This window comes from Micromesistius poutassou (assembly GCF_964030765.1).
Source record: "Micromesistius poutassou genome assembly, chromosome: 10".
Lineage (NCBI taxonomy): Eukaryota > Metazoa > Chordata > Actinopteri > Gadiformes > Gadidae > Micromesistius > Micromesistius poutassou.
This window is the reverse complement of record NC_140280.1, coordinates 18734664-18758156: the sequence shown is the minus strand read 5'-3', so window position 1 is coordinate 18758156 and position 23493 is coordinate 18734664. Positions and strand designations below refer to the sequence as shown.

Genomic DNA, 23493 nt, shown 5'->3' with positions numbered 1-23493 from the left:
ACTGTTAGATAGCCGTAAGTAGTCAGTTTACATGCACACCTGCGATTAAGGCCGAACAATACGATTAAGGTATAAGCTACCCGTGAAGTTAAATACTTCTGCCCATCAATCGGCTCCACCATTTTTACATCCCTGGTTCTATCCTACATAACAGACCTGAAGGATGGGCTCACTGGGCGGTTACAGCCAGTGACACCTGATTGTCATCTTTTTATTGTAATAGCATTTGATTTATCAATTGATGTCGGCATGTAAAGAGAATTTCCACAAATATGACAATAAATGCTTCTCAAATAAATTGCCTACCCTAGCTTTAATAATTGCAGTCGTTGCCTTAATCCGACTAAGATAATTCATTTTGTTAGTGTGCATTGAAACGCACAGATGGTCGAGTACGATTGGCCTGTGTTATGACCTCATCTGGTGAGACCAAATAAGGTAATTTCCTACATACTAAGACAAAGCATGAATGGCCTCAATGGAGACGAAGAATGGTGTGTGTGTGTGTGTGTGTGTGTGTGTGTGTGTGTGTGTGTGTGTGTGTGTGTGTATGTGTGTGTGTGCATGTGGAGGGGGGGCTGGGGGGGGGCGTAGGAAGGAAGAGGGGGAGGGTTACTGCTAGTAGTTCATAGACAATGTATATGCTTATGTGTGTGGTGGTGTTACTTTGTGTAGTTTTATGTGTCCATGGGTTTTTGTTTGAGTGTGTGTGTGTGGAAGAGAGAGTTGGAAAGGCAAGCTGGCTTGGCCAGCAACACCTAAAGCCCCTTATCAGCTCAGCAGAGACAAGTCTCAGAGAGAGAGGGAGAGAGAGAGGTAGAGACTGAGGGAGCGAGAGAGATACTGAGAGAGAGAGGTATTGGGAGAGAGGGGGATTGACAGTGTGTTTATGTAAGGATAGAAAATATATTTAAAGGTCTCTGATAAAAGATATTCTACATTTACAGAAAAATAAGAACACTTGTCATATTGACGGATATAGAGGTTGTGGTTTCCATAAATCTTTTTAGCCAGAATTCACAAAATATGAATCCATAAAATATGAACCATTTAATATTTTTAACTGCTCCGATATTTTGAAGTAGTTATAGATGATCAACTATTCAAACGTATTTGATGTGGATGGAGTTTAATACTCTGAATACATAATCTACTCCCACGGCCATGCACACACATACACACACACACACACACACACACACACACACACACACACACATGTGTTCATAAAAGCAACAGAGCAATCACCATTAACGATATCTAAACGTGATGCATTGCATTTGCTTCCTGTGTCTCATAATCAGCCAAGAGAGAAAATACAATTCATAGGAAACAGAGTGAAGCAAAGAAAAATGTATTCTGCTCTGAAGCATAAGCGGCAGTGGTTTGTTAGTTTTACTGGATTATTAATGATCGATCATGGGAGTGTTGTTGGGTGCTCAACAGTGTGATGATACTGATATGACTGACGATTCCTCCATCATCTTATAATAACTGGCAAAACCTCATGCCAATATGAAAAGTTCAAGTCCCGCAAAAAAATCTGCTTCCAAAGACACATACAGAATGTAGTTACCTACAGTATGTGTGCATTTCCTTCAAGGAAATGATTGTGTTGAAAGCATTCCATTCACCATAGCAGTTTATGATATGAAATATTACATAGGCTTTATATTGATATTTCAATGTGCAAGGTAGCTCTGTAAACAATTATAGAAGCATTTTTATGCTCATCATGAATCCGCTTTTCATTATCTACTCCTTAAAACACCAAAGTCATTTCTCTTTTATCCCAATGGGAAACTGAATAGTCTCCCAAAAGGGTCATTATGAAGCAGCTTATCTAGGTGGACACCGTGACCTTCCCCATTCAAGCAGAGACCTTCCTGTAAACATTCTACCGAAAAAAAAGTATTGAAGCACATCGTTATGGTCAGGCTTTGCTGGGCCCTATTGGTTTCCTCTTATATTGGTGATATCAAACAGTTCAAACTAATTTAGTTTATGCTTGTATGTTGCTTGCATGGATTGCTTGTATGGAATAGCTTTTTGGTCAAATAAACTAAAAACAAAAACTCAAAACTAAATCTTTTCTATATTAGCTTTGACATGTGAACATGAAGTCATAAAAATAGAATTGCTTAACCTTCAGTAATTAAGGTTGACCATAAGTAAACCTGACCTTAAGTAATTGACCATTAGTAAATCTGAACTTAAGTAATTAAGGTTAAGTAACATTACTATAGCAGTAACAACGTTTACAACCTAAGTAAAAGTACTATAGTAGCGTCCACACCTGCAGTCAGTAACTCCTTCTAGTTTGACGGTAGATATCCACACAGCTGGCAGGAAGACAGGCCTTCACACAGATTTCTGAGGAAGAGAAGACAATGAACAACAGACCATTATATACTGGCCACCATGATGGGAACATTCAGAGTTTCTAAAGTTATCCTCCAGCTCCCAATTGAGAAAGAACCCAGGCAGGAAGCTGATAAGAGGCTGACCTCCCAGTACAGAAAAGACCCCTGCACTTTGAATACAATGCCGTGGGTTAAAACCTTTAGATGGACTAACATCCTGTAGTCCTACTACCAACTAGACCCCTGCACTGCAGACGTCAGTAGGTTACCTACGTAACCATCCAGTGGGCCATTTCTGGAAATTAATCTGTTATATGAAATTGATCCGTTACATGAAACCCTTTGTCATTTTATGTGGTAAAAAAAAAGCGACAGCCATGTCAAGACCAGGTGACGTGGTTAAGTGAATTATTCTGAAATCACAATCTCAATCTACAAGTACAACATTAAAACAGTCTTAATGTTCTCCTATAATAATAAAATATGAACAATCTTTGAACCACAGTATGTTGGTCTATTGTCTCTAGTCTCTAATGGTTTCCATGCAGTGAATCGGTCTGGTGCATAACTGAGTATCAACAGCGATTCAATTATGTGTTTATGTTATTAAATGGAAACAGCTCTGGCTATCGTCTTGCTAGGGTCTGGTAGGTCTTAGAAACGGGCAGGAGTGGTAGTGGCTCGGTTTTTTATTCACCAGTCAGTTGAATAGTACTGACTGGTATCATACTCGGTTTGATTCCCAATATCTGCAGACTACGGTTAGTGGCTAGGCATCACTGAGCAACTTCCTACCAGGTCCCTATTGACATGCACATGTCATTTCACACACACACACACACACACACACACACTATGGAAGGCCAACGGGCTCATAAAGCCTGCTTAGACGCGTTCACCAATGAGAAAGCACGAGCCTCAGTGGGTGTTAATGACCCCTCTGCCTTCTTTATCACACACACACAGACTATCTCTTTCATGTGCCCTCACTCACTCATACACACACACACACACACACACACACACACACACTAAGATTAGGCTCACCTGTGGATGCACTGTGGGCGCGGGCAGACGCACGTGTGCGGCGTCCCGCCGCGGGCGTGTGGCTCCTGACCAGGCTCCTGACCAGATCAGTAAGTCATTGGGAATGCTGCTATTTATACCGGGCTGTGATCCCTGGCCTCCATCCCCCATAACCCCTCCACCAGGACCGCCAAGGGACCAGGAGCACTGGTGTACTAGTAACACTAGTCCACTGCAAAACCAGTAGCACTGGTGTACCAGGGCCACTGATAAACCAGGACCTCCACAGGTCCAGTTGCATTCCATTTTGAGGGACTACTTTCTCAGCAGCGGCGGAATTTCACTTTGCTCCGGTGTAGCAACCAACTACAAGGATTATAACTAAATGCAATACGATGCAAGGGTAGTTTTATTTCCAACATTATTCTATCAACACAGACATTTACATAGATAGTCTGGCTTATAATGGGTTTGCCTCGGATGTGTCTGTGGAGTGGGTAAAACTTGTTTTTATTGGCAGGCTAGCAGTTCCCCTCGACTTGCGCTAGCCTAGCACCAGCGATCTCTGTAACTACAAGGACTGAATGAAACGTGTTGAAAACGGTCTCCAATGATAAATAACACTGGCTCACTTGGAAATGAGACCCGATGTCCAAAATTCCAAACTACCCCTTTAATGCCCTGCCTTCAGGACAGGGCACGGATACAGCAACACGGTCAGGGGTTTGATTCCCACAGGGGTAAATAAATCGCTGAACGTATCGCAGGAAGGACGCTTGGATTGAGGCGTCCACCAAAGGACACATTGTTGCTAACGCGCAGTCTGTTGTTGTTGTTGTTGTTGTGTGGTTGTCATAGGAACGCATGGCCAGTCGGTGCAGATGGACGTGGATCGGTCCGGCTACGTGGGCTCCAAGGTGGACCTGCGCTGCCGGTTCCTGAACAGCGCCCCGCCCGTCAAAATCTCCCAGGTAACCCTGAGCAATCACCACGACGCCCGCGATTTGTTGGAACGAATGTTGAATGCAATTCTTTACTCATTCAAAAAAATCAAAATAATATTCTCCTTCATGGACAGTAACATGTGTACACAATACACACAATGACATAAGGGCTCAAGGGCTCAATGCACGTACACAGATAAGACGTATTAAAAGCATTGGAGGAACCCAAACCCTTCCCTGTGCCTTAGTGACATCACAAGTTGGCGTGTCCACCTCGATGTGTGCTGGATAGTTCAGTCTACCCCCCCTACCCAGTGGACTGTAGCAAATGTTGCGTATCTATCCGTCATACATCTTGGTGGACACTCCCACTTGGAATGTCACTAAGGCACAGGAAAAAAGGCAGATTTTCAAACGGCTTTTCATGGCTAATCACACTCATAGTATGATTAGGGGCCCTTTAAGCGCACAGAGAAACAGATGAGCAAAATCGAACTAATTACCAAGTAATTAACTCAACAAGGGTCAGGGTGAAACAGAGATAGCGTTAGCAGTCTCAGGGTGTCTTGGGAGACATCTAGAGGTCAGAACTAGCACTACACTGGGAATTGGACATTCCTAATATAGTCATTTATTTTAGCTGACGCCTTTATCCAGTGAATCACAGTTTGTGAGCCGAGAACACTTGTATTTTATGTCTTGTAATATGAGGATATAAACATTTATTCTCGATTTTGTTTTTCAAATGTATGTTTTTAATGCATTGGTTATTTTTTTATTATCATCTATCATATATTTACATTTTTCTACAACGCTTGGTTGTTGTGTAGGCCTACTGCAAGGTTAATTGTTACGAACTGCCTGCATTAAGATAATGATGCAAATAGTAAGATTCCCTATAGCAGCCTCTAGTGGCTTGAGTTGTAACTACAGTTATTTCTACATCATTTTATGATGACTTATTGTCTGAGATTTTCCCACACTGTGCACATTTTCAATGGGGGTGTTGGGGCAGGCAGGGGCACGGACCCAACGAGGGGTCCATGCATTACTTATTTTTTAATCTGTCCCTGTCTATTTTAGGTAATCAAAGATTTGTCTTACACACAGTGGCGCCAACTGGGAGAGAGGTCCAAGTAGAGTCTTGTGGGGGAGTGGAAAGAATTACATTTACAATGAAAGATATCCTGGATGGAATGTCTCGTGGATGGGCACATTTTTATAATTGATCATCTTTCTAGTTACGATTTTTTTAGTTAATAGCTACAGTATAAGTTACATAGTGCAGGTTTAATAAAGAAAAAAAAAATCTTACACTATACCACCATCTCTTCACTCCTCTCCTCCACCCTCCCCTCCTATCCTCTCCTCGTCTTCCACCTCCTCTCCTCCCCTCCCTCCTCCCCCCTCCTCTCCTCTTCTCCCCCCTCCTCTCCTCCCCCCCCACCCCTCACCTCCTCTCCTCTCCCCCTCCTCTCCCTCCTCTCCTCCCCCCCCCCCGCCCCCCTTCCTCTCCCCTACTAACCCCCACCCCCCCCCCCCCCCCCCCCGCTCCCTCCCTTCAGGTCACATGGCAGAAAGTGGTCAACGGCAGCAAGCAGAACGTGGCCATCGCCAACCCGTCGCTGGGCGTGTCGGTGGCCCCGCCCTACCGGGACCGCGTGGCGTTCAAGAGCGCGGCGGTGCGGCGGCGCACCCCCCTGCTGGAGGACACCACGCTCACCTTCGCCGCGCTGAGGCTCAGCGACGACGCCGCCTACATCTGCGAGTACACCACCTTCCCCGCCGGGAACCGCGAGGGCACCGTCAACCTCACCGTCTACGGTGAGGGGCCCCGCAAGGAGAGACACAGTCTTGGGGGGGGGGGGGGGGGATGAGTGTGTGTGTGTGTGTGTGTGTGTGTGTGTGTGTGTGTGTGTGCGTGTGTGTGTGTGTGTGTGTGTGTGTGTGTGTGTGCGTGTGCGTGTGTGTGTGTGCGTGCGTGCGTGCTTGCGTGTGCGTGTGTGCGTGCGTGCGTGCGTCTGAGGCTGGAGGGATGGGGGAACTGCTGTTCATGTCATCCTGCACTTTGAAAAAGAAGCCAGAGAACATACAGTAGGTTCATAGTGGGTGAGCGTGATTCTCTACTCGAAAGGGTGTGGGTAATCCCAAACGTCTACATGTAGGAATCCATGAGCAAGATGCCTGACCCCTACATGCCCCTTCATGACAGGATGTCACCCTAATTCACTTTGGATTAAAGCATATGCTCAACGACCGCTAAATAGTAAATACTAAGAGCCCCTCCCCCCCCACACACACACCAATAGACCTCTACCCTTCTGCCACATTAAAAGCGTGAATGCAGCCATGGGAATAAAAGCCTGTTCATCTTAATCTAACAGCATAACAAGAGCCTCTATTAAGATAATGATGCAAATAGTAAGATTCCCTATAGCAGCCTCTAGTGGCTTGAGTTGTAACTACAGTTATTTCTACATCATTTTATGATGACTTATTGTCTGAGATTTTCCCACACTGTGCACATTTTCAATGGGGGTGTTGGGGCAGGCAGGGGCACGGACCCAACGAGGGGTCCATGCATTACTTATTTTTTAATCTGTCCCTGTCTATTTTAGGTAATCAAAGATTTGTCTGTGTAGTGGTGAACGTGTGCGTTGGTGTTCATCTGGTTTCCCCCCCACTGGTTTCAGCGCGGCCCACCACCAAGATGAGTCTCTCCACGCCCACCCTGGTGGCCCGGTCCAATAAGGTGAAGACGCCGGTGGCCACCTGTACCTCAGCCGATGGGAAGCCACCAGGCACCATCAGGTCAGAGTTATTTCTTTATACATATATGAATCAATGAATAAACAATAGTAAAAAATAAATAATAAATACCTTTATATAAAAAGCACATTCCACGTTAACGACGTCACGATTTGACCGCATGTCACCAAGCCATCGACGGGGGGTCTCTCTCTCTCTCTCTCTCTCTCTCTCTCTCTCTCTCTCTCTCTCTCTCTTCTCTCTCTCTCTCTCTCTCTCTCTCTCTCTCTCTCTCTCCTCTCTCTCTCTCTCTCTCTCTCTCTCTCTCTCTCTCTCTCTCTCTCTCTCTCTCTCTCTCTCTCTCTCTCTCTCTCTCTCTCTCTCTCTCTCTCTCTCTCTCTCTCTCTCTCTCTGATCGGACAACTACTGATAATGATGGGCATCATGGTGCACCAGGTGGGAGACGAGAGTTCGGGCGAGGCAACGAGCACAGAGTTCCAGAACTCTGACGGGACGTTCACGGTGCAGAGTGAGTACGCGATGGTACCCAGCAAGGACAAGCACCAGGAGGTCCTGACCTGCGTCACCACCTACAACGACGAGGTGTTCACCGACAGCGTCACGCTCGACATACAATGTAGGTCTGAAAGAAAACTCAGAAAATGGCGTTTTGAAATGTAGTTGTTACTGTATTTGCACAGGCTTGATTGAGCGTGCATATATATATATATATATATACTTTTGTGTGTGTATGTGTCTGTTCGTGCGTGTGCATGTGTGAATTTGTGTGCATGTGTGTGAAATTGTATGTGCGTGTGTGTGTGTGTGTGTGTGTGCGTGTGTGCGTGCACGTGCGTGTGTGCGTGCACGTGTGTGTGTGTGTGTACCAGATGAGCCAGACGTGTCTGTGGAGGGCTTCGATGGTAACTGGTACCTGAACAGGGAGAACGTGCAGCTGAGCTGCCTCGCCGACGCCAACCCCAGAGTGATGCTCTACGAGTGGAAACGGTGAGTCCACATAACGAATAGCATCAGTGATACAAATACTACGTTGAATTTGTAGGTTTTTTGTACTCTTTACTTTACATTATTTTAAGTCAAAATATCATAGTAGCACAGTAAATATATATTTTAAGTTCAGAGTTCATACACATTCAAACCTTTAAATGGGCCTTGATAATTCAGGTGGGATATATATATATCAATACTTTTACTCACATTGTGACTCTCAATGCTTTCCACCATACTACTCAAACTGTTTTCACTACATTTCCAAGAGTCATCTGATCGGCCATTCTAAGTCCATTCTACGTGAATTAAAATTGGGCAGCGGCGTTAACACATCTCATCTTACTTAGCTCTACCATTGTGAGACTTAAAAGCAGGGCTGTCAAAGTCATTTTATTTGCAGGCCATAATAGACCAAGTGCTACTTCATTGGGCATTACTTCTGATACACTTGAGAATATAACATTTGTCATGAAGTTGACCCCTGTACTTGTACTCCCTGTGGGTATCTGAACAACGGCAAATATTGTATTAATCTTTAACCACTATTTGCTAGGTTTCCATTACTTTTCTTCTCTTACAAAGGTACATCTTGCAAGTCAGCAGTTAGTTCATTTCAGAGTTACACCAACGAATATTTGAACAATTTCATATACTTGTTTTTATCTTCTGTATTTTTGTAGGGCTAGTATGATGTGAAATATGGATGTGCCCAAAACACATTCGCACACACATTTACGCTTTTTTCCCTGAAATGTACCGACCAGTTTTTGTGAGCTGAAAATTATACCTTTTTGTAATCATACTTAATCCGATTGCCCCCAGGGCAGGATTCAAACCCAGACTGCCAGATGGACGCCCCTGCGCCTCAAGTTTTGTGAGAATGGACAGACAGACAGACAGACAGACAGACAGACAGACAGACAGACAGACGTGAAGCAGTGGTTTTGTTGCATTGTGCAGGGTCAACGGCACCATCCCCAGCGGCGTGGAGATGCAGGACAACACCCTGACCTTCAGCGGCCCGCTGACCTACGACCTGGAGGGCACGTACGCCTGCGAGGCCACCAACAGCATCGGCACGCGGGCCGCGGAGGTGGAGGTCGTCATCATCGGTACGTGTGGCCGGTCGACGATCGTAGGACCGCTCTACCGCTGAATGAACAGCTCAATACAGCTCAGTTCAAAGTATTACGTTTCAAAGGTTTTAAATGAACTACCTTTTTTTGATTTTTAACTCTGATACAAATTTGGATTTTGTAATAGTTGCCGTTTCTGATATGTAAAGCAGTTGTAGAGACATCGACAGCAGTTATGGACATTATTTTTATAATCCTAATTTTAAAATGTAGTTCACGTTTTTTTATTTACTGTTGAAGTGCTGTTTTCTTCATTTCAGAGAAGCCATTGCCCCAGGTAGCAACAGGTGATGTCATCAGTGTGATCGCCCTGCTATTGGCTGCCGGGGTGCTCATGGGCATCACCGTCACGGTCCTAGTGCTGAAAATAAGAAGTAGGAAAGATGGCACCTCGTATGTACACCTTCCCGCTCCCTTGTGCACGACTTCACACGCTCTGATCTCTTTCTGATAACGTTTTCCTTATCATCATTGCTTTGTGTTTGGCCAGGAGTCAATCACCCGCCAGCAAACCGTCCCAACCGGTGAGGAAAAGACCAGCCGACGACATTCAGGTACTGCTTCTTTTAACCTTTGACCTTCTTTTGACCTTCCAGTAGCAGATAAGCAGGACCGGCATGGTGGTTATAATTTATCTTGTAGAGATTTTACAATGCATGTGGATAGTGTAGTGTAGTTCTTCGACCACCAGCCAAAAGTTACTGGATTCGATCCCCAATGTCCCATCCTTGAGAGAGATACTCTTAAACCAAATACCTATAATTCAAATACCTAATATTCAGTGCTGAATTCATGGTTTGTGGTATAATAAAAGTGTTACGTCACGATATGAAACCCCTACAGATCTATACATCAAAATATATGTATTACACTGCTTTGTTGAATACTCGATTCTAGTAAATTAAGACATTCTAGGGTCTGTTATTTTTAAATAGCAGACTGCTGCTATGATGCTATTCATAGCATTGGTATAACCGATATTTTTTGCGTAGGTAATACAATTCCAATACTTGATTTCTTTAGTAAGTAGCAGGGTAATAAGCCGTATAACGTACAACGGCAAATTATTGCAAAATAAAACCGCTGTCTTCTTTCGCCTTAAAAACGGCCGACGCGCTGTACTTTACACCTTACCTAATTTATGTGAATTATCGGCCCCTCCGCAGCACGCAGGGAGGTTCTACGAGGAGCTCCCCAACACAGCGGACTACGTCAGCTACCGACTCGCCTGCAACAAGGAGGATTACCCGGAGCCCTACTCCCCTCCCTTCCACCCCCCGCTCTCCTTCCTCCCCCAGCACCCCTACCAGCCTGCGGACCCCAACCACGCCCCCGCCCCGCCAGCCGCCGCCGCCGCCACCGCCAAACACGTGACCATGAGCCTGGTCCCCTCCAAAAACACCTTTTCCCCCCCATCGCACACCACCGCCATTTTTAAATACCCGTCCCTGCCGGGCATGACGTCCCCACCGCCGGGCGTGGCTCCCTACACGTTCCCCAAAGAACAGTACGTCTGAGGGGGGGGGGGGGCTCTCTCACCCGGGGGCAGGGGGGCAGGGGTGAACTATGTAGCCGGTCTCCTTCTCCACATCCCCCTCTCTCTCCCCCTGGGCCCCCATCAGAGGGGTGCAGGTCAGGGCCTGCTCGGGCCTCTGGGTACCGCCGGTAGCCCCCCCCCCCCCCCCCCACCACCTGCTGCTCAATGCCCGTTACGTGGTTGACACAACACAGCGATACATTAAAGGTCGCAACTTTGCAAGACAAAAGACAATGGAACAAAGAGTATGATCTTATCAGAGGGGATTTAGGCTTATGTACAATTTTGATACGTTTTTCTGTGTGTTTTTCTTGTTGTGGTATGTGGTTTATGTGGTTCCGAAAATAATGGGTTGGGTTTTGCTTTCTTGACGCCGGTCAGGGACGAGGTGATGCCCTAGGTTAGCATTGAACTGGATTTACCGATTATTTGGATCAGAGGAAATTACTCTGGAATGAGTTTGTTATAGTATGATTCAAATCTATTTAGATTTGTTTGGAAATCATCTAAATGGACAGGATTATTTCCTCATGAAGCCAAACCACTTACATACTTAGTATTTTATGTACTGTATATCCTTTTTAAAAATGCATTTAAAAAATAAGAAAAAAGGGATGTACAACAACAACCACAACAATATTAAAGCAATCAAAAATGACAAAAAAAGATCTCTCCTACATTTTTCTCTTTTTTCCACTTTGGGAACTTTCCTCAATACATGAATTTTTACTTGTGCTTTTGTATGTTTATCATTACTATAATCATTTTGACAGTGATATGTAACGTGTTTTGTGTTTAGTTTTTCATTAACACTCAATTGTTAAGGACTTTCCCGGTTTGGTTTTGCAAACATCTATGGTATCCAGCTCGATTAAAATACCATGACAACAAGATAGAATTTCAAACATATACTCTGATCTCCTTATTTACACTACCTACTTATTTTAGATCTATTATTTGTTGAACATAATTGTACACAGCCATTTCACAAATAATAAAATCTGGTTTATTCATTTTACTCATTTGGGGAGCTACTTGTGTTTACATTTTTCTTTTTTTAAATGCTGGTATTTGAGATATTTTGACAAACGGTGACCTGTCTTTGATTGTGTACTTATTCAAATACTTGATTACAAGAACCCAATGCAGCAACAATACTTCATGTTTCATTAAGAAGGGAACTTCCATACTTTCATACGTTTCCATACTTACATTTAATACATCTAGTTTTTATCTATATACATTTTTATACATGCATTGGTTGAATGTGTTTGTTTCAATTCACTCATTAAATTATATTCAGGTATAACATGCATAAATAAGGTTGATAATAAAATAAGTTTATATTGTTCCCCTTTCAAATCTGTCTTATTGGTATCTGAAACTACTGTTTACATTTCAACCTTTGTTGTAATGACCATTATAATAAAAACATGGGGTTAACAGGGGTTAGATTTCCTTGAGAACCTTTATGAAGCCATGGTTCTGACTGAATTCTTTTACTCAACTACATTCCAAACCAAAGCCATAACTGTTTACTTAATTGATTGAACCACCAGTAAAGTAAATAACTCCAAAACAGCAATAGCAATGTGTAGTGCAATAAATGCTATAATAGTTTGTTTCTTCAGTTTGAAAGCAATTATAGTGTAACCAAGTCAAACCAAGATTTACTTGTTGTGTACTTTTGATTTCAAGCATCAAACAATCAATGTTTATACTTTTATTTTTAGGGGTTAAGGGTTAGGAGGATGGTTAGGATTTAAAAAAATCGAAATTTATTCTATAGTGTAATGTTTGACCGAATATTTATATTTTTACTAACATCAGTATCAGATGAGTACTTTTTCCACCCCGGTGTTGCTATGCTGCCGCTCAGGTTAATCTCTGAGAAACTGATCACGGCTTTGCATTCATTCATGACGGTCTCACCTTACACCCTACTGGTGCAACTTACTGGCACAACTTATTACTTCACTCTGCTGGGAACTTACTGGTATAACATAGTTGAGTCATCTATACTACGTTGACCACACAGGGTGTGTGTGTGTGTGTGTGTGTGTGTGTGTGTGTGTGTGTGTGTGTGTGGGTGTGTGTGTGTGTGTGTGTGTGTGTGTGTGTGGGTGGGTGTGTGTGTGGGTGGGTGTTTGTGTGGGTATGTATGAGCATTACAGCTCTGAAATGCACTATTTATAAATCTGTTGTCCCCCTCACTCTATTAAAGGTGTTTACTGATCTTTTGTGTTCTAAGATGACCTCTTACATTACCTGCCCTTCTCACAAGTGGAATGAAGCTGGGTGATGGACAGATAAGGGCTGGACAGATATCAAATGGACAAAAATAAAACAACAAACAACAACAAACAAAAAGACATACACAATCGTGAAACACACCATGAAGATGAATGTCGGTTTAGGCCCATTGTGTCGTAGCCATTATACCTCCTAGCGTGCATTCATGTTCCACCTCTGCCCTGCATTGTTATGCATGGACTCTGGTAAGGTGAGGCTGCTTAAACCAGCCATCCGCCACACACACGTGTGGTTGCGTGCATTCGTTAGTGTGTTCGTACCTATGTGTGTACGGTGCGCTCGCGTGTGTGTGTGTATTGGCAAGATGTGAAACTGTCAGCCTATCCACCTGTGTTTTATAATAGATGAGTGTAGGAGCGCCATGTCATTCTAACCCTGCTGCAGGGAGAGAGAGAGAGAGAGAGAGAGAGCGAGAGAGAGAGAGAGAGAGAGAGAGAGAGAGAGAGAGAGAGAGAGAGAGAGAGAGAGAGAGAGACACAGAGAAAGACACAGAGAGAGTGAAAGAGACAGATAGAGAGATAAGAGAGAGTGACACAAAGAAACGCAGGGCAAAGGAGAAAAAATACATATGTAGAGGGAACGGAATAGAGAAGGTAATCAGAGAGAGACCGAAAGAGACAAAAACACATAAAGTGGGTGAGAGACACGAGAGATATTGAAATAAATGAATAAATAAACAGACAAAAGTGACAGAACAAGAGAAAAAATATATAGAAGGGGACAAAGGGCAGGCCGGGAGGGAGGGAGCGAGAGAGGGAGAGCAAGAGAGGGGACAAAGACAGAGAAACATCAATTATTCAGTCCAAATCAGTTTAGTAATCCAGTCCCTTTCTATAGTCTCAGTGTAATGAGGTGCAGCCTCTGGCCAGTGAGTCACTGGAAAGCAGAGCAGAGTTCCTAGCTGCAGGAGGCTGCGGCGTGTGTTTCTGCCCTGTAGCCGTACTGGGACCGGCTCTCATCATGGTAAAATGGTGGTCCCTCTGATTGTGCCGACCCTACTCTGTCTGCTCCTCAGCCCGGACCCCACCGATGCAGAAGGTGAGTGTGGGGCCGTCTCTTTGAGATTAGATAAGATAAGGCCTTGTTATCAAGGGTACGACTTGACCCCTTGATTGACCCCTTTACAGCTCTTTCCGTTGCGTAGGAGGTTGGTCATATTTGTGTTGTGGAAAGTACAACACTTAAACCCTAACAAGAAAAGAGATCAGCCTAGTTTAAGACCTGTATTTAGAACTTTAAGAGAGTAATACGAAAGCCGAGCCGGTCTGCAGAACCACTGCTTTCCCAGCACCGGCACACACTGTGTATTGTCTCAATCGTTATGTTCATGGTCTTTGAGCACAAGGTGGTTTACCACGAATTGGCGGCAAACCTTTCACCAAGTTTCCCTCATCCGTTACCCTCGGTGGGTACCCTTATTCATTCCTTTCACAACATTTCCAGCCATTAGGTTGTCTCGACGTTTATCAGAAGAATTTTATTTCACAAGGAACTCCTGGTACATACTGGTGGCACAGAACATTGGATGATCTTTTTAAGACTCATCAAAGACTAAGTGTTAGTCCACGCTTATCTCATTCATATAACATATAAGGCAAGGTCACCTCATCATATAACATATAAGGCAAGGTAACGATTATAATTCTTCTAAGGGTATAGTAAGATTCTCCCACACTATAAGTCATTGAGACTCATAGATCAATCATCAATTCAAGCCTTTTCTTTCTTAAATTTGTATCCACCATACTCCTGATTTCATGCATTTTATGTGACTAACTTGGTTTATTACTAACTCTGTGTACGGTTTGCTTTCAAGTTCATGAAAGTCGCTTAAAATATAATTGAGTACCAAAATAACTTAAAGTACTCCATAATGACCCCACGGTTTGAACGCAGAGAAAAACGCTCAGCAAAAAAATGAAATAAAGTAAACTGTGAAGTACCCAGATCATTGACCAGGAATACAGTGTAGTACACACATTAACCATGTATACACACACACACACACACACACACACACACAGTATTAGCCGTGACAGGTGGCAACTGTGTTAAAAAAATACAGATGAGAGTCACCCAATGTTTACACACAACCGTTATGAGGGTGTAGATTTGCCTTTAGATGAACTTTGCCGATCCTTGCAAACCAGCAACCAGCGAATGGTTGCTGACCAGTGCATGCCAAAAATTCGAAAAAAATAAATAATGATGAATAATGATGAGTAATGATAAATAATGAATATGAACTAGCAACCCAGATCCTAACCGGATGAATAAAAACATTTATTCCATATATATATATATATATATATATATAAGAATTAGAACACTAAGTGACATGTGTTCCCGTTGACCCCCGTTGAACCGAGGAACTACATGATAGTATCTTCCACCTGAGACTCACAAGTGGACGGTCATAGCTGCTGCTTGAGTAAACCCCATCCATCCAGCAACACACAGTAGTACAGAGAACGAGCGATGCTATGTAATCATAGCCATTTGTTTACGACGTAAACAAAGGCTATCTGGTATCCGGAAGGAGACAATGTAACTAAATCTAATTCCAGGGAGAGCCCATCATGTTACTGGTCAAAATTATCCTCTACTGACCTACTAAAGTCCTGCAGGCTGTCAGTGTTACCGTGTTACCAATCCTGTAACAGAAAACGCCCTGGTGCAGGTCACAAACACGCACGCATACATGCGCACACACACACAGACACACACACACACACACACATACCCACAATGCTCGCCACGCGTCCGGTCATTGAGCCCGTCATGCAGCGTCCTCCTCCTCTCTCTCTCTCTCGTCTCCAGCCGTGAAGATCCTGAACCCGGGGGAGGTGGTGTACGATGACGTGCAGGTGTACGGCGTGGTGAACATGGCCGTGATCCTAGAGTGCGGCAGAACCTTACCGGACATTTACATCTGGGGCTTCACCAGGCAGGGCACCGACAAAATCAAGGCCGTGGTGTACGACTTCGGGCACGGCCCGCGGATGCAGGCGCTGGCCGCCACGCTGGGCTCGGTGGCGGTGATCTCGCACAGCGCGTCGCTCAGCATCGACCAGTTGCCGCGGGCGTCCGAGGGCCTGTACACGTGCCAAGCCTTCTACGAGAGGCCCGAAGGACCCGAGTTCCGCTACTACTACGTACGCCTCACCGTCCGCGGTGAGACGAGGACTGGGTCAAATGACGCAAGACGACAGAATGAGCAGCACGCTGTGCAAAGCTGACCGCTGACGGGATGCTGTCATTGCGATAGTAATGATAACAGTATCAGTATCAGCCTGTAGCTTCTTAATGTCGTTCCCCCGCCAAAATATCAAATTATTGGTGCATCCCCCTAGATATAAGACGGTAAACATAAAGGCTAACATTGCATTTAAAATATTGTGTATGTTTTGGATAGTAATAGATGTCATTCTCTCCTGAACATAGTTCCGGTCAGTAAGCCCTATGTTCTGCTGAGCGACGCGTCTCCGGTGGAGGGATCCGTGGTGGTGCTGCGCTGCGGTCTGGGAAACGGGACTTCACCCATCCTCTACGAGTGGGAGCACGAAAGGCCTGGCACTCCTGTCACTACGATCGCCCGGGGCAACAGCAGCATGCTCATCATGTCCAACGTGAACCGGAACAACACGGGCTGGTACCGCTGCGTGGTCAGCAACGCGGTCAACCTGGAGCGCTCGGACCGGGCCCTGATGGACGTAGTCTGTGAGTCGCCCTCTGTTCAGAAATGTTTCGTTCTGGGAAGGCTGGTTCACAACGCCGTTAAATGTCACTGTGCCCAGCAGGGTGCGAGGATTTGGGGGGCGTAAGGGGTCGTTTAAGGGGACGTAGGTCAGACTGGAGAGTTGAAAAGAGAGGGAGCAGAAAACAGCAAACCTGGTTTCACAGCACCATCTGGGAAGTCGCCCTTGGAAACTTTTTGGTAAAGGGAAGGCACTTAAAAAAGTACTTGCCGTTCCGTCTATCACGTCGTTAGATCAGGTAGTTGCTCATAGCACACTGATTGGTCTGAACTACTGTGGTTCGGCCAAAAGCACATGACTTGAAGCCTAGCAGGATGGGTTCTCTTGTGATCAGTATCTTGCGAATCCAGCTGCCTCGCAAGATAAGAAAATAACAGGAGAGGGCCAGTATTTGAAAACAAACAACCCCTTAGTTTCTTTGCCATTGAGAAGTGTTGCATTCACACACCTGTAGTGGAGCTATGATAATGTTTTGTGTGCACATGTGATTGACAGGCGAGATAGATTCCCCTAACCAATCAGGGTGGAGATGCCCTGATTGGTCAGTGAGTGGTCAAAATTCAGTCTCATATCTCATAACTTGTCTCATACTCTGTGGCAGGCACAGTCACCTAAACAGATATTCCTGAAGTCCATTTCACACGTTGATGGTAGACGGTGGTAGACGGATGCCATTGGCATTTCTATCAAATACAACTTAATCTCATAGCCATTCAATCTTACCTACAAGCCCTCTGATACCTTTTTTTATTGAGTTTGGATTTTAAAATCTCTAAACCAAGCCTTTGCCCACAGACGGCCCGGACATACCCCAGATCGACGTGACGCCGTACAGTCTGACGGAGAAGGGGTACTCGGCCCTGGAGCGCGAGAGGGTTCTGCTGATGTGTCAGGCCCAGTCCAACCCTCCAAGCGTGTACACCTGGTACTACAACAACTCCCAGGTCAACGGCGGCCCGAGTTTCATCATCAACAAGATCCTCCGCTCGCACACCGGAAAATACGCCTGTCGGGCCCAAAACACCCAGCTCGACACCAGCTCCATAAAAAGCATCAACCTGACCGTTTTCTGTGAGTCTCACCCGTGATATTTGTCTCTTGACCTTTTGACCTTGGACCTCACCCTCACAGTCCAGCCATGTCTCCTCTTCATCTGAATCCCAATTTGCCGTTCTTCCTTCTTGGACAGACCAAAACGTAACCATGTAATCATGTAACTCAGGACCAAAGATGAAGTCATTCTTAGATATGTTGCCAAAATTCTGAAAGGCTCTTGGAGCAGTTCCAGGAGTGAGGAACGCAGCCAGGCGTTGATGTTCCTATCGTCATCAACACTTGTTTCTACTGTCCCTACTATTTCTACTGTCTCCGCTCTCTCTCCTGTCCCTACGCCACACTCCTTTTCCCTGTCGAGCTCTTCTGGTTTCATTATCATCCTGTCTCCATGCCACTGTTTGCCGTCCACATTCTGACCCAAAACGGTTAATCTTACCACCCCATATCTACAACAAACCAACGAGATCTACAAGCTGACAAATACAAGAACACACACACACACACACACACACACACACACACACACACACACACACTGACACCCAGCAGAGTGGAAACAGCAGATCTTTGGACCATGGAGGAATGTGCAGGAGGGCTGAGGAGGTTCTGGGGGTTCTGACAGGTACAGTGTGATGTCACAACTACGATGTCACAGCCATGACAAGCAGGGGCTCATGGCCGTCTGTGCTTGTCATCGTTGCCCTTCCGTTTGCTTTGGCTTTTTGTTTGCGACGTAAAAACACACAGAACTTCCCCCCCTTTTGTAGGCTTACCTGCATTGCTTCAGCCTGACCAGGTTGAGACTAGGATGTCCTGTTTCTCCCATAGGGCACATCATTGCCGTGTCACGCTGTACTATGTCCCTACAGACCCACCGGACGGCTCTCCGTCGTGCTCGGTGGAGCCCGTGCTGAACCACAGCTCCCTGAGCCTGCAGTGCTCCTGGCCGGGCGGTCTGCCGGCCCCCGCCCTCCGCTGGACCCGAGGGCTGCAGGGCCCGGGCCAGGAAGTAGCCGGCCCCGGGCAGCAGGAAGTAGACAAACTCAGCAACAACGTAACCCTCCCGCCGGCGGTGGCGAGGGCGTCCAACAACACCCTGTTCACCTGCCTGGGCTCGCACGGCGCCACCCACCACAGAGCCCACTGCAGCGTGCGCACCTGTGAGTGCACCACGCAGCACCACGGGACCAATCACAACACGGCACCCCGGGGGTTAACCTCGCCGTTCACAAAATGTCTTGTTTTGTTTTTTGTTTTTTTTTTGGGCTCCAGACTCACCGCCGGCGGAGCCCGCGTGCTTCGCCATCGCGACCCGGAACAACACGTACGTGATGCTGTCCTGCTCCTGGAACGGGGGGCTCCCGCGGGCCCTGCTGTGGTGGGACGGGCCCAGGGGAGGCGGCAGGGGCCGACCGGGCGAGGGGAACGCCAACATCCTGGTGCTCCGCCACGGCTCCGCCCGGAGCGGACAGGCCTACACCTGCCGCGCCCAGCACCCGCTGGTGGCCACGCCCAAGAGCTGCAGGGTGACTCTGGGTAACGAACGCCGACCGCCGGTCCACCCGCACTTCACCAGCACGCGCCCCCGAGAAGAAAACACGCCAATCATCCGAGTAACACGTGTTCAACTATGTTCCCTTTTACATATGTCCCCCCCCCCCCCACCCCCCCCACCCCCGGCCCCCCGCAGAGGCCCCGGTGCTGGTGACCCAGCGCAGCGTCGTTTCCGTCTACGAGGGGGGCGACGTCCAGCTCACCTGCATCCTCGGAGCCAACTACCCGCCGGCCAATCAGATCACCTGGTTCAACAACCGCAGGAAGGCGGTGCTGGACGTGCCCAGGAAGTACCAGCTGCAGCGGGCGGCCGCCTGGGCCAACCTGACGGTGCGAGAGACGGACGGGACGCAGGACAGCGGGCAGTACTGGTGCTCCACCTCCAACGCAGTGGGAGGGGCTGAGATCGCTGTCACCTTGTTGGTCCTGAGTACGAACTGCTTTTCCCCCCGTTGTGACTTGTAGACACACACACACACACACGCGCCGCCAGATGAAACTACACAGACCCCTTTTATCATCGGGGCAATTCCCCATGATGCAGTGCTTTCCCCCAGATCCTTGCGCTGAGAGACCGTAACCACACTTAACCCTTAATGCTGAAGCCCTCGCCGTGATTGCACCTGACGTAAATACATTTTCCAATCCACGGCCAAAACGTAACAATTATGAATTATTCTGGACCGGTGTTTCTAAAATGTGTGCATGCGTGCCCCTAGTGGTACATATGGTTCATCTTGGGAGGGGGTTAGGGGGGGTTAAATTGTTTGATAACAACTGCTTTAGACCATAAACGTCCACCCTGTCTCCCACAAATTTTTGGTGGTGGTCCATTGGGCAACACCTGACCCATTTTAACTTGTTTGTTCCTGTGCGCGTGTGTGTGTGTGTGTGCGTGTGTGCGTGTGTGTGTGTGTGTGTGTGTGTGTGTGTGTGTGTGTGTGTGTGGTATCAGGGTACCCCATGCCCCCGAACGTCACCCTGCACAGGGCTATATACAGCAGCCGCCAGCGGGGCGAGGTGGAGCTGGGGTGGCGGCTAGAGGGTGGGGCGGAGCCCGACGGAGACGGGGCCGGAGGAGGAGGAGGAGGAGGAGGAGGAGGAGGAGGGCCGCCCGCCGCCTTCACCGGCTTCCTGTTGGAGATCCGATGGCTGACGGAGCGTGCAAAGCGTAAGGGGGGCAAGAAGGACGAGGGCAGCTTCTCAGAGTGGCGGGCCAGTGTGGTGACGGAGGCGGGGGTGCGCCGCCACACGCAGGGCAGCCTGGCCCCCACCAACACCTACCAGTTCCGCGTCACGGCGCTCAATCACCGCACGGCAGGCCACCCGTCGGCAGAGCGGACCCCAGGTAAGGAGAGGGGGGGTCGGGGAGAGAGGGTGGGCGCACGTTGGTACCGGGCCAGGGAGAGGGGAGGCTAGCACTAGTTTTGTACCATATAAATAGAGGGTGTGATCCTATGGGGGAATAGAAAGACCCTAGAGGGGGCTGGCATGAATTATCAGACTGTATTTATTGTTTTTTACTATTGCTTTTGCATGCTTGCTGTTCACAAAAAAAAACATTTATTGAATGCTTGTCTAACCAGTTCTCTTTGTTGTTTTTGTTATCTGCGTAGGTGAAAGACACACACATACACACGCACACATTTCAATAACACTTCCCCCACAACTCACACCACAGCCCCTCATCCTCTCTCCCCCCCCCCCCCACTGTCTCTCCTCTTCTTCACCTCCTCCCATGTGTTCTCCTCCTCCTCCTCTCCTCACTATGTGCCCTGTGTGATCGCCACTCTACAGGCCCGCCCCTGTCAGTCAATGAGCTTTTCCCTCTGCGTCATTCGAGGTCCTGGGTACACTTGTCGTTTTGATGAGACTCTTCAGATCTGATAGGAAACAGCAAACTAAATAGAAACCACAGAGACTGGCTTCTTGATTATGGATTCTGTGGCCACGTGTGTGTTACTGCTAGATTTTGTGTGTTTTATTTTTTTAAAAGAGGGAGATAGTCATTTTTATGTTTAGGTGTGTCATATCAAGAAGCAGGCAAGTGGCAGGATTAGGCTTGTTTGAATCACAGAAATTAAATCGAAATAAACCCAGGTTATTTAGGACATGGTCTGGCTCATCTGTTCACTCAGCCCTGAGTGAACAGATGAGTACAGCCCTGATATTTATTGCGTCCAGGTTGCAGTTGGGCCTGGGAATAGTCACATTAAAATGACAAGTGATACTGAGGCCTTTTGCACCTAGTCATGCTTTCCCAGGGAGGGTTGTAGTTCAGTTCAGCGTAGCGATGAGTGGTCCTCAACCACAATACTGTGCTACTTCACCGTTGTTTCAGTGAAGGAAAATAGGATTACATTTGTTTTTAAACCTAAAAATGTATTGGGGGTGTCGCAGCATAACACAAAATCACAACACCCCAATGTACAAAATAAACCTTTTATTTATATGCTTAAGACGCTTAATATTCACATTGGGACAATCATTTCCAACATGATGGTCCTGCCCAAAGCCAATGCTGTTGTAAGGTTGAGGACTGCTCTGAAGAATAATCCTGAAGAACTGAATCGCTGGCAGGGTGTCTCTTCAACTCTGTTTCAACATTCAAATAGTTGCAATGGTAACTTTGATGTGTTTCAGCGGACCCACCATTCGGTGCGTATCCTGCTGTGATTGGAGCTGCCATTGGTGGAATGATTGTTGCAGCTATTCTTACATTGCTGATACTCTTGTTCCTATTACGCAACCGCAATTCCCGTGAGTCAGTCCGCTGTTATAAAACCTAGTAATCAAAAAAGTATTGTTAATGTTTTTGACATTTTGTTGTTTTTATGCCCAAAACTGCATTTTATTTTTAACAAGTAACTTACTAATAAGACAAATTGCCTAGTAATCAATACAAACAGGCTGCTAATCTAGAAAACATAAAAACCTACAAACAAGTTAAAATAGAATTATGACTAAATGAATATGACCATAAAAAAAACCCATGTCCATGTTATCGTAAAACACATTATATATTTTTGTTGTCACACCATTAATGGACATTTACCACGTGTTAATGTTCCCGCAGGGCTACGCGATATGCTGTTTGGCATGTGAGTATTTGTACCCGTTACACAGAAATATCACACATCTAATAGAGACACTGATCCTGTTAACCAGTCTTGTTCTGGTCTCCCCATGCAGGCAGCACGGCCAGTCCAGGGAAAACATCAACTTCCCTGACGACGAGCTCGTAGAGGGCTCTGATGACTTTGGTTCTAGTCCAGGTAGTATGAGGCAGCTTTTTTTATCCTCTTGGATCCATAACCTCCAATCATGATTTCATTTGTTTTTCTTTACTGAAAAAAATATTATTTAGCATGTGTTGTGGCAACTGATATGAACCTTGAATACATTAAACATTTAGGGATTCAGATATTTTGACTTTGAGCACACCCTTTGGTATATATGCGCTATGGTCAGTGACTATCCCACATATAACGAAGAGACTTTAGTCTTGTCCATAAAAGATAAATATAAGCATATTTCCTTTACACACAGGAACAGCTTTTTGTAAACCAACAGACATAATTTTTTATTCAATGCAAAGCCTAGGTTTTGCAACTATTTTAGTCAAGTGACTTCCTTTGCCAATAATTCCCAATGTCCACCCTGTAGAGTCCAAATACATAATCCTGTTAAAAGGCAGTCTCATCTCACCACAACACTCTCCCTACCAGTTCCCGCCATATCGCTGCCCAGAGCAGCCTCGCCTATCCCAACCACGGCCCCCCCCGACCAAGACTCGCCAACCAACAGCCAAGCCCCGCCCACTGGAGACAACGAGCCCGTCAACGTCACGATAACTGTGAAGGCAACGGGTTCCTAGCCGGCACCGGAGCAGAGGCTCTTGAAAAACATTTTTGTACTTTCTTTTGGCTTTGAGTTAGCTACACGAGTTTATAAAAACACTAAAAAAATAGTTCTAGGTTCACAGTACAAGTGCTGGTCAATATTACATAGAATGCCGCACTCCACAATAAAGTGACTGAATACTGA

General features: G+C 46.2%; 2 protein-coding genes across 2 annotated transcripts in view; both read left to right on the top strand.

Moving 5' to 3' along the window:
• Positions 1–10745, top strand: part of nectin1a (nectin cell adhesion molecule 1a) — a gene marked incomplete at its 3' end in the record, with an annotated part of 14061 nt that extends 3316 nt beyond the window's left edge. The window contains 10 exon segments of the mRNA XM_084474416.1: positions 4248–4360; positions 5899–6157; positions 7027–7144; positions 7538–7551; positions 7554–7718; positions 7972–8089; positions 9053–9204; positions 9489–9621; positions 9719–9782; positions 10395–10745. Of these exon segments, the coding sequence (XP_084330542.1) occupies positions 4248–4360; positions 5899–6157; positions 7027–7144; positions 7538–7551; positions 7554–7718; positions 7972–8089; positions 9053–9204; positions 9489–9621; positions 9719–9782; positions 10395–10745 (1487 nt within the window).
• Positions 10746–14046: 3301 nt separating this feature from the next.
• vsig10l2 (V-set and immunoglobulin domain containing 10 like 2) lies at positions 14047–23323 on the top strand (the record flags this gene model as incomplete). The annotated part of the gene is made up of 11 exons (XM_084474268.1): positions 14047–14116; positions 15899–16252; positions 16523–16798; positions 17632–17907; positions 18762–19052; positions 19165–19428; positions 19583–19876; positions 20402–20794; positions 22523–22547; positions 22639–22721; positions 23175–23323. 11 exons carry the CDS (start codon positions 14047–14049, stop codon positions 23321–23323), a joined length of 2475 nt encoding a protein of 824 aa, XP_084330394.1.
• Between the last annotated feature and the right edge of the window lie 170 nt (positions 23324–23493).